Source organism: Cokeromyces recurvatus (genome assembly GCF_025118155.1).
Source record: "Cokeromyces recurvatus strain NRRL 2243 chromosome Unknown BX663scaffold_20, whole genome shotgun sequence".
In the NCBI taxonomy this organism is placed as follows: domain Eukaryota; kingdom Fungi; phylum Mucoromycota; class Mucoromycetes; order Mucorales; family Mucoraceae; genus Cokeromyces; species Cokeromyces recurvatus.
In genome coordinates, this window is record NW_026251406.1 from 339633 (window position 1) to 353162 (window position 13530).

General features: G+C 31.5%; 5 protein-coding genes across 5 annotated transcripts; 3 read left to right on the top strand and 2 right to left on the bottom strand.

Annotated features, from left to right (window-relative positions):
* The first annotated feature begins 507 nt into the window (after nucleotides 1-507).
* Nucleotides 508-1565, top strand: BX663DRAFT_515980 (uncharacterized protein). Its single transcript, XM_051528519.1, has 3 exons — nucleotides 508-860; nucleotides 925-1042; nucleotides 1109-1565. The coding sequence occupies exons 1-3, from the start codon at nucleotides 588-590 to the stop codon at nucleotides 1558-1560; spliced, it is 843 nt and encodes a 280-aa protein (XP_051380988.1). The 5' UTR covers nucleotides 508-587; the 3' UTR covers nucleotides 1561-1565.
* A 1480-nt stretch (nucleotides 1566-3045) lies between these two features.
* Nucleotides 3046-5220, top strand: BX663DRAFT_515984 (UNC-like C-terminal-domain-containing protein). Its single transcript, XM_051528520.1, has 2 exons — nucleotides 3046-3365; nucleotides 3487-5220. The coding sequence occupies exons 1-2, from the start codon at nucleotides 3191-3193 to the stop codon at nucleotides 5127-5129; spliced, it is 1818 nt and encodes a 605-aa protein (XP_051380989.1). The 5' UTR covers nucleotides 3046-3190; the 3' UTR covers nucleotides 5130-5220.
* Nucleotides 5221-5255: 35 nt separating this feature from the next.
* BX663DRAFT_515985 (CwfJ C-terminus 1-domain-containing protein-like protein) lies at nucleotides 5256-7896 on the bottom strand. Its single transcript, XM_051528521.1, has 5 exons — nucleotides 7481-7896; nucleotides 7197-7394; nucleotides 6352-7131; nucleotides 6171-6261; nucleotides 5256-6087 (listed from the first exon to the last, which is right to left on the bottom strand). Exons 1-5 carry the CDS (start codon nucleotides 7844-7846, stop codon nucleotides 5399-5401), a joined length of 2124 nt encoding a protein of 707 aa, XP_051380990.1. The 5' UTR covers nucleotides 7847-7896; the 3' UTR covers nucleotides 5256-5398.
* A 1024-nt stretch (nucleotides 7897-8920) lies between these two features.
* On the top strand, nucleotides 8921-10157 carry BX663DRAFT_537339 (uncharacterized protein). Its single transcript, XM_051530658.1, has 4 exons — nucleotides 8921-9011; nucleotides 9126-9581; nucleotides 9640-9844; nucleotides 9906-10157. Exons 1-4 carry the CDS (start codon nucleotides 8928-8930, stop codon nucleotides 10094-10096), a joined length of 936 nt encoding a protein of 311 aa, XP_051380991.1. The 5' UTR covers nucleotides 8921-8927; the 3' UTR covers nucleotides 10097-10157.
* On the bottom strand, nucleotides 10146-13184 carry BX663DRAFT_515989 (uncharacterized protein). The gene is made up of 4 exons (XM_051528522.1): nucleotides 12970-13184; nucleotides 12604-12891; nucleotides 12446-12524; nucleotides 10146-12387 (listed from the first exon to the last, which is right to left on the bottom strand). The coding sequence occupies exons 1-4, from the start codon at nucleotides 13120-13122 to the stop codon at nucleotides 10241-10243; spliced, it is 2667 nt and encodes an 888-aa protein (XP_051380992.1). The 5' UTR covers nucleotides 13123-13184; the 3' UTR covers nucleotides 10146-10240.
* Nucleotides 13185-13530: the final 346 nt, after the last annotated feature.

A 13530-nucleotide genomic window follows, 5' to 3' on the forward strand; every position in this document is an offset into this window, starting at 1 on the left:
GCAAGTAAATGACTAATCTTAGTGTGATGATTTGGGTTGTACATATCATCATTTACAATCCCTTGCTTTAAGAAAAGAGAAAACTTTACATATAAAATAAAGTATCATTGTTTCTTGATTTTTTGCATAAATCTCATGTGAGCAGAAAAAAAAATCCCGATCAAAATGAAAAGAAATGTTTCTCTACGAGAAACTTTTTTAATGGTCGGACATTCTCTGCCTCCTCCCCCCCAAATCTACTTATTACTATAATCATTATTCAGGAGTTAAAGAATAGGAGAAAATAGGTAATTTATATAAATAGAAAAATAAGGAGAAGAAGAAAAAAAGATAAGGTTAAAATGAAATATCTAAAATAAGAATAGAAATAGTAAAGGAGAAGAGAAAAGGATTATTATATGTCAATATAGTGGCAAAATGTTAATAATAATAAAAAAACACATGGTAAATTTCTAAAATATGTTAACTTTTTACTCATAAAATTAATCTCTCTCTCTCTCTCTCCCTTTTTTTTTTCACTCAAACAAGTATATAAATATATAAAGAAAAAGAGTTGCAATAAATGAAAATGTTATCTTTAGAAAAGGATGTTGTTTGATAATCGTTTATTATCATTCTTTACCATACTTCTTTACTGTATGAGTAATATGATTACTACTATTCACGCTAAGAATTTGAATTCAATTGTTTCATCTGACAATCAATTCTTTATACTAAAACGTAGTAGTAGCAGTATTCTTCAACGACAAAATAATGATAATCAAATGGTCATTCCTGTAACTTCAGAATTATCTACCATCATAAAAGCTCAAATAAAAGCACGTATTCATACTCAAATTATATCAAATATATCTGCTTCGGTAATAAAAATAAAAATAATAGTTATAATCTTTATTGATATATATTTGTATTTCTATACTATAGATTTTTCAAAGAGTAAAAGGAAGTCTAGAGGTGAACGCAACAATGATGGGGAGTGTTATTAAAGTGGAGAATGCTCAAATTGAGGCTATTCAAACTGCTGCTGTAAATGGTCTTCAAAGTAATAATTAAACTCATGAAACCTATTTTTATGTAATATCTCTTTTATCTCATATCTTCTTAATAGCACAAATATCTCGAACAATTGAAAAGAAAATAGATAAAATACTTTCAGAAAAAGTAGATCCTAAAATTGATCAATTGCTTTTACTATCTTCTAATCATGATACAATCACTCAGAAATCAATACCACAAAGAAATTTAACAAAGTCACAATTAACAAATATTCTTATGGATGCAGAGACATGGACTCGGTCAGAGATAAAATTCAAATTACCTGATATACAAAAGACATTGAAGACATCTTTAAACAGTCAATTAAAAGCACATATTAAAAACTTGGAAATCAATATTCCCGGTTTCCTAAAGATTAGTGTCAATGCTAAATTTAACGTGACTTCATCTGTCAAAACAATTGTACTTCGTACATACAAAACATATGCCAATATCAGTCTAGAATTGACTGTAAAATCTTATATAAAACAGATACAACAGGCTTTAATGAAGAGTACTCTATAAATAAGCCTCATCATATATATATATATATATGTATATACTTTAGTTTAATAGATATTATTTAATAAACTTATGTTAGATTATTATCCTATAGATTTGTATATATTTGCATACTGTAAGGCTGATTTCATTACTTATTATGTACATGTAAAACAAACTGAAACACTTTATTTATTTTATATGAATAAGCAAAAATAGACTGAAATTACAATTATTCACCTTAATATACTTCTTTATCAAAGGGAACGATTAAAGTATATATATATTTATATATGGAATATATTATCTTAATTATAGTCATATATTTATATAGCTTCTATTTCGTTTATTACAATTGTATAATTAACTTAATAAATGATAAGGGATAAACACAGTAGTATTAAAATAAACGACATCAGCCACATGTATGTTTTTTTAAAATGTATGTATAACGAGACGACTATAATAATAGAACGTATATTCATAGTCCCTTATCTTTTCCTTTTTTTTTTTAAGCTTATAAATAAACGTTATTAAAATAACTTACTAATCAATAGTGTTTCATGTTAATAACTTGATTGATCTTTTTTATTTTACAATTTCAATTCAATAAGCCGTTTTTCTGTTCTAGTAGTGAATAGATTACATTCAATTTACAGATTATAATTTCCTATATGTCATGAACAATTTTATTTCTGGTATAAGAAGATTAAATACACTTGGCTCTTGTTGTTGTTACAAATAAAAATAGATGTAGTACAATGCTTCTTCTATAAACAAAGAAGATTTGTTTCATGATACTGTACAATTTGACATTCTATTATTTATTACATAGATAAGGATGGTATGTATATAATAGTTAAATAATGACTGCTAATAAAAGTAGCTCAAATGAAGCAAGAATAAAGATGAAATAGGTTAAATTAACATGTTTGTAGAGAGTATAAAACAGTCTCTTTTATTTAACATTACACTACTACTTTGTATCTTGTGTTTATATTCTACTCTTTATTTGTATTTATAAGTTGCTGCTTCTTCTTCCTTTAATATCGTTGTATGCACTTACAAATAATATAAACATGATTTATTTGTTTATTTACAAAGAATTACGTGATAGCACATACATATGATTAATAGATTTATATACATTAAGCAGCATACGAAATATGTCTTTTTTTTTTTTTTTTTTTTTTTTTTTTTTTTTTTAAAAAAAAAAATTTAATTTATACAAATAAGGAATCTAAATTTTATTATTAAAAAATAAAAATAAAATAAAAAAATCATATACATATTCAATATGTGTAATGTTTAGTCTTATAAACCAGCAGGTGCAATATTAGAACTTGAATTCATGCATAAAATGGTTTGAACACAAACATGCAACAATGACAAATTTAGAGTTTTTGATCTACTCTAGTCGAGAAAAAAAGCAGTCCCACTCGAATTGGTTCCTGCAAACAATTAATTTCAAAAGAAAAATGAAATATATAAATATACATCTACATATTAAACGAAACGAAAACTTATTCAATTTTTTCCCCTTTCAACTTTTATTATTATTATTATTATTATTCATTATTCATATTTACTTAAGTTACTTGTTATAAGTTTTCGCAAATAATCTCTATACATTTAGATTGAAAACTTGTTTTAAATGTCTTCATCTTTTAAATTACCACAAACATTTTCTAATCATAAAGATCAATTTGATGTACAACATTCTCATAATAACTCTTTTACCGAATTACAATCACAGCAAATGGATAACCGTCATTTAGACTCTAAACCTGTTAATAGTGTTCCATTGCCTACTCATATTAATATCACTGGTAAAATGCCCTTTTTTTTTTCTATAGTAATAAAAAATATGCATGTAAGCCAATTAAATACTAACTTTTTTTTTTTTTTTTTTTTTTTTTTTTTTTTTTTTTTTTAATGGATTGGGTATAGATACAATGGATGATGGGAGCTTTGGTGAATATGCTGAAGTCGAACATATGGTGCGTAATCCTGCTTTAGAAGCTCAATTGTCTCGTCTATCTGCTCAAAATGTTCCTTATTCTGCGGAAGGTCCTATTTCATCTCGACTTCGTCGTAGAAATTCTACTGGGTTTTCTTTTGGTGCTTCAAGTTTTGATCATGAAGCAGAGAGTGAGAATGTGAGTGCTCTTATCGATAATGCTTTAACTAAATCCCTTCATCTTATTTTGAGGCCGTTCGTCTTTCTTTTATTTATGACCTTTTGGATTATCAAGGAACCTATAATTCGTGTCTTGACCTTTATTACCATTCTTGTTTCTACTGTAATTGTGGATCCAATTTTATTCCTATTCTCTCTTTTACCTACCTTTGATAACAATCAAATGCCTACTATTGAATCCCGTCGTAAAATTTCTCGTGTCTTTACTGCTGTTATGCTCCTTTTTTTCTTTATGAGTGGTGTTTATCTAAAGAAGCCTGATAATATGTCAATGCAAAAGGCAGCTACTCATAGACTCTCCTCTTTCTATAATAAGACAGCCTCATTTCTTTATAGCATAACACAGCAACAACGGGATATTTCTGATCTTGATCATAAATTTTCTGAAATAGAGAAAAACGTCATGGACTTATTATCTAAAGCCAGAGCTGCCCAAACCGTCACTGATAATTGGGATGAATATCGTCGAAATCTAGCTGCTGAACTTCGTTCGCTTGTTAAATCCGAAACCAGGGAAATGGCGAGTCGTTTGCTCAAGGAACCACTTGCACAGGTCGATCTCTTGGAAGACTTTGAAGATTTACAAGACTTTGTTACAGACTTGGTTTTGGTTCAAACTGATAAAAAGGGCAAGTTAATTCTTCCGAATCATTTCTATGATCTCTTAAAGAACCGTGAAGACTGGGTCAATTACTGGAATGATCAAGAATTGGCTCTGTCACACTTCTTGGAGCATGGCCGTCAAACCAAATCCTCTCTCGTCAGCAAGTATAAGTTGATAGTCATCAGTAAAAAAGTCTTTTGCACCTATATCATGAATGACTTGGCCCGAATGGAGAATAAGCCTACTAAAATTGCCGATTTTGCATTAGAATCGCGTGGTAGTAAACTTTTGTTCAGTAGGACGAGTAGTACATATATTCCAAAGGGTTCCTTGCTCTCCGCTATCTTTAACCCTTTCTATCTTGCAGCCTCCAATTCTCCAAGAAGAATCATTCAAAATGGTCGTGAGGTAGGGCTTTGCTGGAGGATGTTAGGCACGCAAGGTCATGTTGGTATCCTCTTGAGCGAACCTATCTTTGTTCAAGGGATCACAATTGAACATCCTTCAAAGTATGTATGGGATCAATTCGAAAGCGCTCCTAGGGAGATTGAAGTCCTTGCTCTCTCTAGCTACCCAGATCTTCCTGATGTTCCCGTTTCGCTTGGTCTTGTTCATTACGATATCAACAAGCGAAAGGATCCTGAAATTCAAACCTTTGAATTAGACTTCTATCCTGAGATGCCAATCAAGGCAATTGTAGTAAAGGTAAACAACAATTGGGGTTATAGAACTTGGACTGAACTTTGTCGAGTTCGAGTGCATGGTGTCCCTGCTCGCTTTGCTTCTTAGATATTTTCTTTCTTTCTTTCTTTCTCTCATTCCCACTTTTATATATATATATATATATTGCTAATATTTTATTTAGAAAGAATCCCTTTCCCCTCCCCCTCCCTCTTTTTTTTTCTTGATATCCCTTATTTATTTTGGTTTCATTTCAAAAAAAACAAGAAAAAAAAAATAACATTATTAAACAAACTTTTAAAGTATATAAATACATATTTTTTTTTTAAAAAAACAAAACAAAACAAAACATGTATCTGATAATACTGTTATATATTTTACAAAGCAGCTGTCCAATCCCATTTTTCCCATTTTTTTAAAAATTCTTGTTGACGATGATGATTATCACCTGAATGATGGTATCTTGGCTTTCTCCATAATTCAGGTCCAATATCCAACATGCCACCAATGACTTCCTTACCAAACCAATAAGGGAAATCCTTTGGGTTTTCAATAACATGTCCATAGCCTTTATTGATATTCAACCAGACATGGAAATAGGGTAAATTCTTAACCATTGAATTTCTAAAGCCACGGTCAGAGGTATCAATCAGTTTTTTATGTTGCGACCATTCTTCTTCAGACGCCATGATGGCCTCTTTAAAATAGGCAGGTGCATCTTCATAGATTCCATAAGGAATAGGAATAGCTTCAATCACTGTATGTCGTTGAGAACGCAGGTTAACGACAGTTTCCATAAATATCACTCCCTTTCCTTGTTCATGAAACATTTTCAATAAGCATTTTTGAAAGTTTCTAAACTCTGTCCAAAAATCATCATCACATTCTAAACTTGAAGATACGTGCTGAAGAGGGACAATCCAACAATGACCAGGTGTTAATTCTTGTACATTAGGTAAAGCTAAATAACAAGTATTTGCAAGAGAAATCATTGCAATTTGTGGTGGATTCCCATCTTTATAACATAGTCTACAACGCTCTAAAATCTCTTGCGTACGTTTATAATCTATGTAATTAAATATATATTTTTTTTGTATAAATAAATTAATTCTTACTAAATGCTTTATTTGCCTTTTTTTTTTCCATTACCTGTTATCGCACGTCTCATCTTTTGCTGTTCTGTTACTCCCTTTTTGGATGCCATAATATCCGCTTTGTCGTCCATATAGTCCAAGTCATTCTAGAAATGATATTAATATTTTATTTTTCAATAACGGAAAAAAAAAGCAAGTATGTAGTATAGTTTTTTTTTCCTTCTTCTTTTGCTTACCTGAAAAGATGCATCAGATGCAATTCGATTAGCAAATTCCATATCCATATTAAATGATTGATTACCGCCTTTTTCTTGTCTGACCATATCCGCTAAAGATAAATAATCATCAGCTGTTCCATAACGAAGACGCTCGCCAGTAAGTTTATCATGAGTGCCTTCATACTGTTTCTTTCCCTTTAATACTTGTTGTTCTGGATTTCCTTGATTTAATGCATAATCATAGATACGACCTTGACTATCTAATGTAGGCAATACAGTTACATTGCCATTGCTAATTCCTTTTTCTGCCTGTTCAAATCGTTCTAGTTCTATCTGGTATTCCTTTTCTAATTCTTCCAAATCACTTGATCCCATTAACCTAGCCTTTACTAGCTTTGCATTTAATTTGTTAAGTTGATCACGAGTAAGTGCTGGTATAGTCGGTGCTGTACTATGAGATATAACAAGAGGAGGAGGCTGAGGTTGTGATGTGGATGGTGCTTTTGTAATAATATCTTTAGATTCATCAGAGGCAATGGTTGTATTTGTAGGCTTGGGTGCTTCTGGTCGTTTGAATGCATTTTGTTGTACCTCAGTATTATGAAAGACATATTTACGACTACTATGACGTTGTTCATCTCTATCCTCTCTTCTTCGTCTTCTATCCCTTTCATCATCTTCCTTGGCATCGTTTCTTCTATCTCTACCTCTTTCTCGATGACTGTGTCTTTTATCACCCCTTTTTTTTTTATCCAAATATTCTCTTTCGGCCAAAGCTTCTTCAAATTTTTCTGCAGACTATAAAAATATATTTGTATATATTTATATAAATAACTCAATCATACTATGCTATTATCACTTACGCCATATCTTTCAATTCCAACTTCTCTTAATGGTCTTCCTTCATCTTCAGCTTGTTCCATCGTTCGCTTTAATTTCATCATTCTCCAATTAGATCCAGCATCGCCGAATTTAATTTGCCTTTTTTCCTCTGCTGGATATTCTTCAAATTTCTTGCCTTGTACTAAATGTTGGTTAAGTTCTCTTTCACTTACAAAAGGCTATATAAAGATAAATTAAACACGTTGTAGATTGTAAAGAGTATATATATATATATATGTGTATGTATGTATATATAATATTTTACTTGGTCAGGATCACGTTTAGGTTTTTCTTCCTTAATGCGAGCTGTGCCCATGTCAGCGAAGTCAAATGACCTATCTAACATCCAACCATGTCTTGCCTCTTGTTCCTCAGGTAAAGCTGCTTCTATAGGTTCTTGTTGATTTTCCACTTCAGTTGCTCTCTGTTGGTTTCTTAACTGTTCTGCTGGTGTTAGTTCTGGAACATGACTCGATTCAACCCAGAGTGAAGGATCAGAAAGATCGATCTCTTCTTCCTTTTTATGATGACTACTACTTCTTTTATGTTTTTTATGTTCTCGATGGCTTTTAGAAGAATCTCGATGATGTTCTCTTTTTGAAGAGGATTTTTTATGTTTATGATCACCCATATTGTAAATATATATGAATATATAAATGTGTGAATAATAATAAAAAAAAAAAGAAAAGAAAAGAAAAAAAAATGGAAGTAGTATTGTAGTCGTACTTTTAAAACAAAATAAAGAAAAATACAAATATTGCATGCTTACTTAATGATAAACAATAAACTTCAAGCCATAAATTATATACATGTATTACTCTTTTATAAAATGTGCATTCCTTTTTTATTACCATGTTCATAAATATACAGTAATGATTGTCTGTTAATTATTTACATTAACATTACTAAATAAAATTGTTTTTTTTTGAAACTTTATAGCAAATTATTCTATTGGTAATAACACGATTATGAACATTCCTTTTCTTTTTTCTATTAGAATTCTAAGTAAAAATTGTATATTATTTATGCATGGATTAGATAGTCGCAAACAAGATTAACTCTTGTAAGCAACGTCCTAATTTAACTGTCCAAGAACACTTTCCCTGAGTGGTTCATTTATTTTGCATTTATTGTTCAATTTTACCGTCATCTACTATTTGTGAGTAATGTAAAAAAAAAGAAAAAGAATTAAAGATTTAGTGACAGAATTTAATGGGTGATCGTAGATTAATACATCCTATTTGAATTATTTAAGTTAAATCTGTCATAATGTGACATCTTCAAGTACATGAACAGTAGTCTAATCTTCCTTGGTGTTTATTTTCAATTTAAATCCCCCTCCTTCTTCTTTTTTGTCGTCTATGTCTTTACAGAGGAATATTCCATGTAAAAGATCAGTTTCTCAAGTTTAAAAAGAATTTCCTTTTTTATTGAATGATGATCCATCTCAGTAACTGATTTTATCCTAACTACTTTTTTTTTAAAGGTAAATTTAGAGACTCATTGTTGGTTATTGAATCTGAGTAAATAGTCAAAGTATATCTTTGATGAATAAAGATGTTTTAAGCTTTTAAAATATGATATTATTTCATGAAGAAAAGACGGAGGCCATTTATTTATTTATTTGGACTGGTTTTTTATCTCATACATTTTTTTTTTTTTTTTTTTTTTTTTTTTTTTTTTTTTTACAATTTAATTTTCTATACACATAGATGCCTCGACATTCCAAAAACAATACAGCTTCTAGTGTATTTACATACCATGAATCTAAAAGACTTGAATATGGAACAAAAAGAGTAAGTGTATAACACTACATGTGTGTGTATTTGTGTTATTAATATATATATATATATTTATACATATATATATATGTGTGTGTATATGTACTCTCACTCATTTGTCACATCCAGCAACGTTTAGGACGAGATTCTTTTCGAAATTATGATGCTTGTTTTCTTTGTCTTCAAACTGCAAGAGATCCAGTCTGTTGTGGAGAAGGTCATTTAGCTTGTCGCGAATGCATGTATGAATCTATTTTACAACAAAAGCAAACGATCAAACAAGAGCAAAAACGTTTAGAGCTAAAACAACAAGAGATGGAAAACAAAAGGCAAGAAGAAGAAATGGAAGCAAAACGAGTTCTTTTGGATAAGTTCGATAAAACACAACATAGTGTCTTGGGTGATCGTCGAGTGACGATTAAAGATGAACTAAAAGATGATGAAAAGAAGGGTCAAAAACGTAAATTTGAATTATCAGAGGATGAAATTCGTTCAATAGCGGAAAAGGACATTGAAAAGACAGCTCTTGAATTGAGAAAAGAGAAGGAAGAGGCTGCCAAGCCAAAACTTGGCTCTTTTTGGGTGGTAAATTCAATTCTTTTCTTTTCTTTTCTTTTTTTTTACTCATGTTATGTCTTAATAGCCTTCAGTTACTCCTAATGCTATGAACAATCTTACAATAGAACAACCGACCAAGACACAAGTGACTTGTACTGCAGTCGAAAAGGAGCATCCTCTCAGTATTAAATCATTGATAGATGTCAAATTTCAAACAGAAGATACTAATAAAGACAAGAAAATATGTCCTGCCTGTCTAAAGACGTTAACAAATGCTTCAAAATTATCTGGTAAGTGTTTATATACATTAAATACATATTTGTATAAACTAAATAATAAATTGATTATTAGTGTTACGTAATTGTGGTCATGTTATTTGTAATCATTGTATCAAAATGTTTGTTGCTAAATCGAAAACATGTTATGTCTGTGAAAAGAAAACAAAAACTAAGGATATTATTGATATGAGTCCAGAAGGTACTGGCTTTGCTAGTGCAAGCACAAAGGCCGTAGCCGAAAAATTTACTGTAGCTTTCCAATAACATAACATATTTTTATTACACAATTTTATATACTTTTTTTTTTCTTTTCTTTTCTTTTCTTCTCTCTTTTACGTAATTATATATTAAAATAAAAAGAAAAATAAAAAAGGAAAAAGAAAAGGGTAAAATGAACGGGGGATAAAATTAATAATAACGAGAATCAGTAATATCATCATTACCCGTAATGTCGCCATATTCAAACATACCACATCTTCGTCTGATGGCTTCCTCTTGAGCATTTTGAAGCGCCTTAACAATAGTTTCATTTCCACGAGCATAACGCACCTTTGGTGTTACAAATGCTTGACCATCACGCACCATATCTAAGTTGATACTTTCTTCAGCACTCGTTGATTTGTTAAAATCATAAACAGTTAAGCATAAAACACCATTTTCACGAGCATCTATATTGGCCACCAATTGCTTATTGGCGGTTAAGTCTCTAAATCGCTCAACAGCCTCAATACCATAGTCTTCATCTCTTGTTGGTGATTGAACGAATGACAAGACAGCTTCTTGAGCTTGTGCCTTCAACTGCTTAAAGGTCTCGGGCAAAGCACGAATACGATGAGATGGTAAAGTCTCTGAATTACCATAGTCGATATACAAAACTTCAATACCTTCATGTGAGATACGACGTACTCTAGCTCTGTACCAACAATCATCCTCTGTGAATTTCGCACTTACGTTTTCACCTACACGGGGTTTAAAGGCAGGATCAGCAGGACGACTGTTTTGGTATTGGCCAAGATCAGTCATTAATTTTTCTAATTGAGGAATTTCATCTGTAATCTTTTGAACATAAAAGTGAGAACCAGACACAATATCTGAGACAACAATGTCAATGTATTCTCGATTAGGACCTGATGTTTGCTGTTTATCAACATCCTCTTTTTCTTCACTGTAATCTGCCCAAAGTCCTCTCTTTTCGTTTCTAGCTTCAAGTTCAGCATTATACAATTGATTTGCATAATGTGAATCATTAGCTGAATATTCGTGAATGTAACCAAAACCTTGAGACAATAAAGCAACAGCCAAATTCTCACCATTCACAAACATGGAGCCTACAAAACTACCCACCTTATCTACATTTTCGACCTCAATCTCAACATCATGTTGAAGGCACTTTTGAGAAACAAATTCTAAAGCTTCTTGACCATAAGGCTCAGATTTATCGTTAGAAGTACGACCTACACGAGGGGCACGTACACCTGATAAAACAAAGGAAAGTCGGCAATTTTCTTTAGGAACCCAGACAAAGAGACGCGAGCCATTTGCAACATGCTCTACAACAGCATGAATTTTCTTTCCGCTACGCTTCAAAAATGTTAAAAATTGACGAGACTTGGTGAGGTTCTCGGAGGCATCAACAATTCTAACGACAGGTAATTCCTTGGTACTATGTACACCCACCTTTCCTTCCTCAGCTTTCTTTTCAGCAAGTAAAAGTTGGTCATAGTAATGAGAGCGGTTATCGTCGTCCTTACGATGACGAATGACGGTTGCAAAACCATGAGCAATCAGTTGTTCAGCAATGTTATGATGTCCTACCATGACAGTTGCACAATCTCTGGCCTCATAACCCTCTTGAGCAGGTTTATGATAATCAATCGTCACATGGACGTTCTTACCAATTAATTTCTTTCTTAAGAATTCTCTTGCTTCAAATTGATATCCAACTTCTTTCATATCTCTAGATTTAGAAGTAGGAGCTGTAGTACCTACACCTCGAGGAGCTTGTTTGACACTTGCTAATTGAACCTTTCTTTCGGGTCCATTCTTTGGCTTAACTATCAAAGTATCACCTGTCACAATACGAACAACAGTAGCATCAAATTCACTTGTATTTTTGTTACAAGTAGTTGTAGGAACAAAGCCACGCCAGACACGAAGTCTCTTTTCTTTTGCACTTTTTTCTGCATTTCTTAAAACAGTAGGACCACTTGTAGCCAACGTAATGCTCCAATCAACGCATTTGGCAAAACCTTGAGAAAGTAATAACTCAGCAATGTTACCAGCTGGGTGCTGAACAGAACCTACAAAGCTTTGACCACCTGATTGAGCGAGTCCTTCAAGAATAACTTTGACGCCGCGTTGTAAAAGTCGTGACTCAACAAAAAACTTGCATTCTTCGCCAAAGGGCTCGGAAACAGCTGTATCATCAGCATTATCACGTTTACAATTAGGTGCTTTGATACCTGATAAATGCAACGTAATAAATTGTTGTGTCTGATCAGGCAAAATTAATAAAACACGGAAAGTAGAACCATCACGTACTTGTTCAATAACCGCTATTATTTTAATGTGAGTAAAATAAATATATAATATGAATCTCATATCCATGCCTACCATCTAAGGGCTTTCCCTTATATTTATTCAAAAAAGCATGACCATCTTTTTCAAAGGTAAAAGAGACTTGACGAGTACCCTATATAAATTCCCCCCCACAAAAAAAAAGGAAAGAAAAAATAAATATTTTAATACTAAAATACATGTGTATGTATTACCTTTTCTTGGTCATCAGACCAAATGCCAATCTTGGCATCTTGAGCCTCTCTTTGCAAATCTAACAATCTTTCCATAACTTCTTCTTCCTGTTCAGATAATGCCTTTCCACTTTCACGTACCTTAAGCCAACCAGATTTGACAGCTAATTCAGCGACATTATCGCCATTAGCTAAAAAGAGGCTACCATATTCACGTTGTGTAGTAGGCACGGTATATTCAGGAACAAAAGAAACTTCCTTTCCAACAACTAGTTTTCTAAGAAATTCACGAGAATAAAAACCAAAAGGCTAAATAAATAAATAGATATAAATATATATAAGAAAGTTAGATGAGGACATAAAGTGTATTCCTTTTATATAAAATACTTCATCAGGTCGAGTCGTATTTCCTAATCTTGGTGCTTGAACATTAGATAAAGCCAGTAATCTTTCAGGAGGAGGACCATTAGGTCTGGGGTTTCCTCTTAAAATAACGGTATCTCCAGATAACACGTTTTTAACAACTGCTTTATGAACCATTCTATTATACGAAGAGGAAAAAAAAAAAAGAAGTAATAATTAAAAATAATTAAAAAAAAAAATACCAGATTATATTTCACTTTTTATTTGTGTTATGAGGAAATTAAAACTACTACTACTATTCCAAAAAAAAAAAAAAAAAAAAAGTACACTATGTAGATAAGTTTATGTATAATTATAACATGCATAAAGTACTTAGTATTTTATTTCATATTCTTTGTCTTTTGTCTTTTAGGTTTACAATTATTGGTAGTATTTGTCAAATACAGGTTACTTTGTTTCTGATTATTACAGTGCAAAATGGTATAAAGAAGTCTGAGATTTTATTTGTTATAAGCGGATAAGCAAAAAAAAAAAAAACTTAAATGACTGAGTGTAAAGAAAGAGTAGCAATAAAAAAGAAAAAAA

What these genes read in the sequence shown, in the direction of transcription:
- BX663DRAFT_515980 (XM_051528519.1), top strand. Translation starts at nt 588, where the DNA reads ATGTTGTTTGATAATCGTTTATTATCATTCTTTACCATACTTCTTTAC. An exon ending in TATCAAATATATCTGCTTCG is followed by an intron (nt 861 to 924) that starts GTAATAAAAATA and finishes TCTATACTATAG; the next exon opens with ATTTTTCAAAGAGTAAAAGG. An exon ending in TGCTGTAAATGGTCTTCAAA is followed by an intron (nt 1,043 to 1,108) that starts GTAATAATTAAA and finishes TCTTCTTAATAG; the next exon opens with CACAAATATCTCGAACAATT.
- BX663DRAFT_515984 (XM_051528520.1), top strand. Translation starts at nt 3,191, where the DNA reads ATGTCTTCATCTTTTAAATTACCACAAACATTTTCTAATCATAAAGAT. An exon ending in TACTCATATTAATATCACTG is followed by an intron (nt 3,366 to 3,486) that starts GTAAAATGCCCT and finishes GATTGGGTATAG; the next exon opens with ATACAATGGATGATGGGAGC.
- BX663DRAFT_515985 (XM_051528521.1), bottom strand. Translation starts at nt 7,846, where the DNA reads ATGGGTGATCATAAACATAAAAAATCCTCTTCAAAAAGAGAACATCAT. An exon ending in TTGGAATTGAAAGATATGGC is followed by an intron (nt 7,132 to 7,196) that starts GTAAGTGATAAT and finishes ATATTTTTATAG; the next exon opens with TCTGCAGAAAAATTTGAAGA. An exon ending in CATCTGATGCATCTTTTCAG is followed by an intron (nt 6,262 to 6,351) that starts GTAAGCAAAAGA and finishes TATCATTTCTAG; the next exon opens with AATGACTTGGACTATATGGA.
- BX663DRAFT_537339 (XM_051530658.1), top strand. Translation starts at nt 8,928, where the DNA reads ATGCCTCGACATTCCAAAAACAATACAGCTTCTAGTGTATTTACATAC. An exon ending in AACTTGGCTCTTTTTGGGTG is followed by an intron (nt 9,582 to 9,639) that starts GTAAATTCAATT and finishes ATGTCTTAATAG; the next exon opens with CCTTCAGTTACTCCTAATGC. An exon ending in AAATGCTTCAAAATTATCTG is followed by an intron (nt 9,845 to 9,905) that starts GTAAGTGTTTAT and finishes ATTGATTATTAG; the next exon opens with TGTTACGTAATTGTGGTCAT.
- BX663DRAFT_515989 (XM_051528522.1), bottom strand. Translation starts at nt 13,122, where the DNA reads ATGGTTCATAAAGCAGTTGTTAAAAACGTGTTATCTGGAGATACCGTT. An exon ending in GGTCTGATGACCAAGAAAAG is followed by an intron (nt 12,525 to 12,603) that starts GTAATACATACA and finishes GAATTTATATAG; the next exon opens with GGTACTCGTCAAGTCTCTTT. An exon ending in TAAGGGAAAGCCCTTAGATG is followed by an intron (nt 12,388 to 12,445) that starts GTAGGCATGGAT and finishes TTAAAATAATAG; the next exon opens with CGGTTATTGAACAAGTACGT.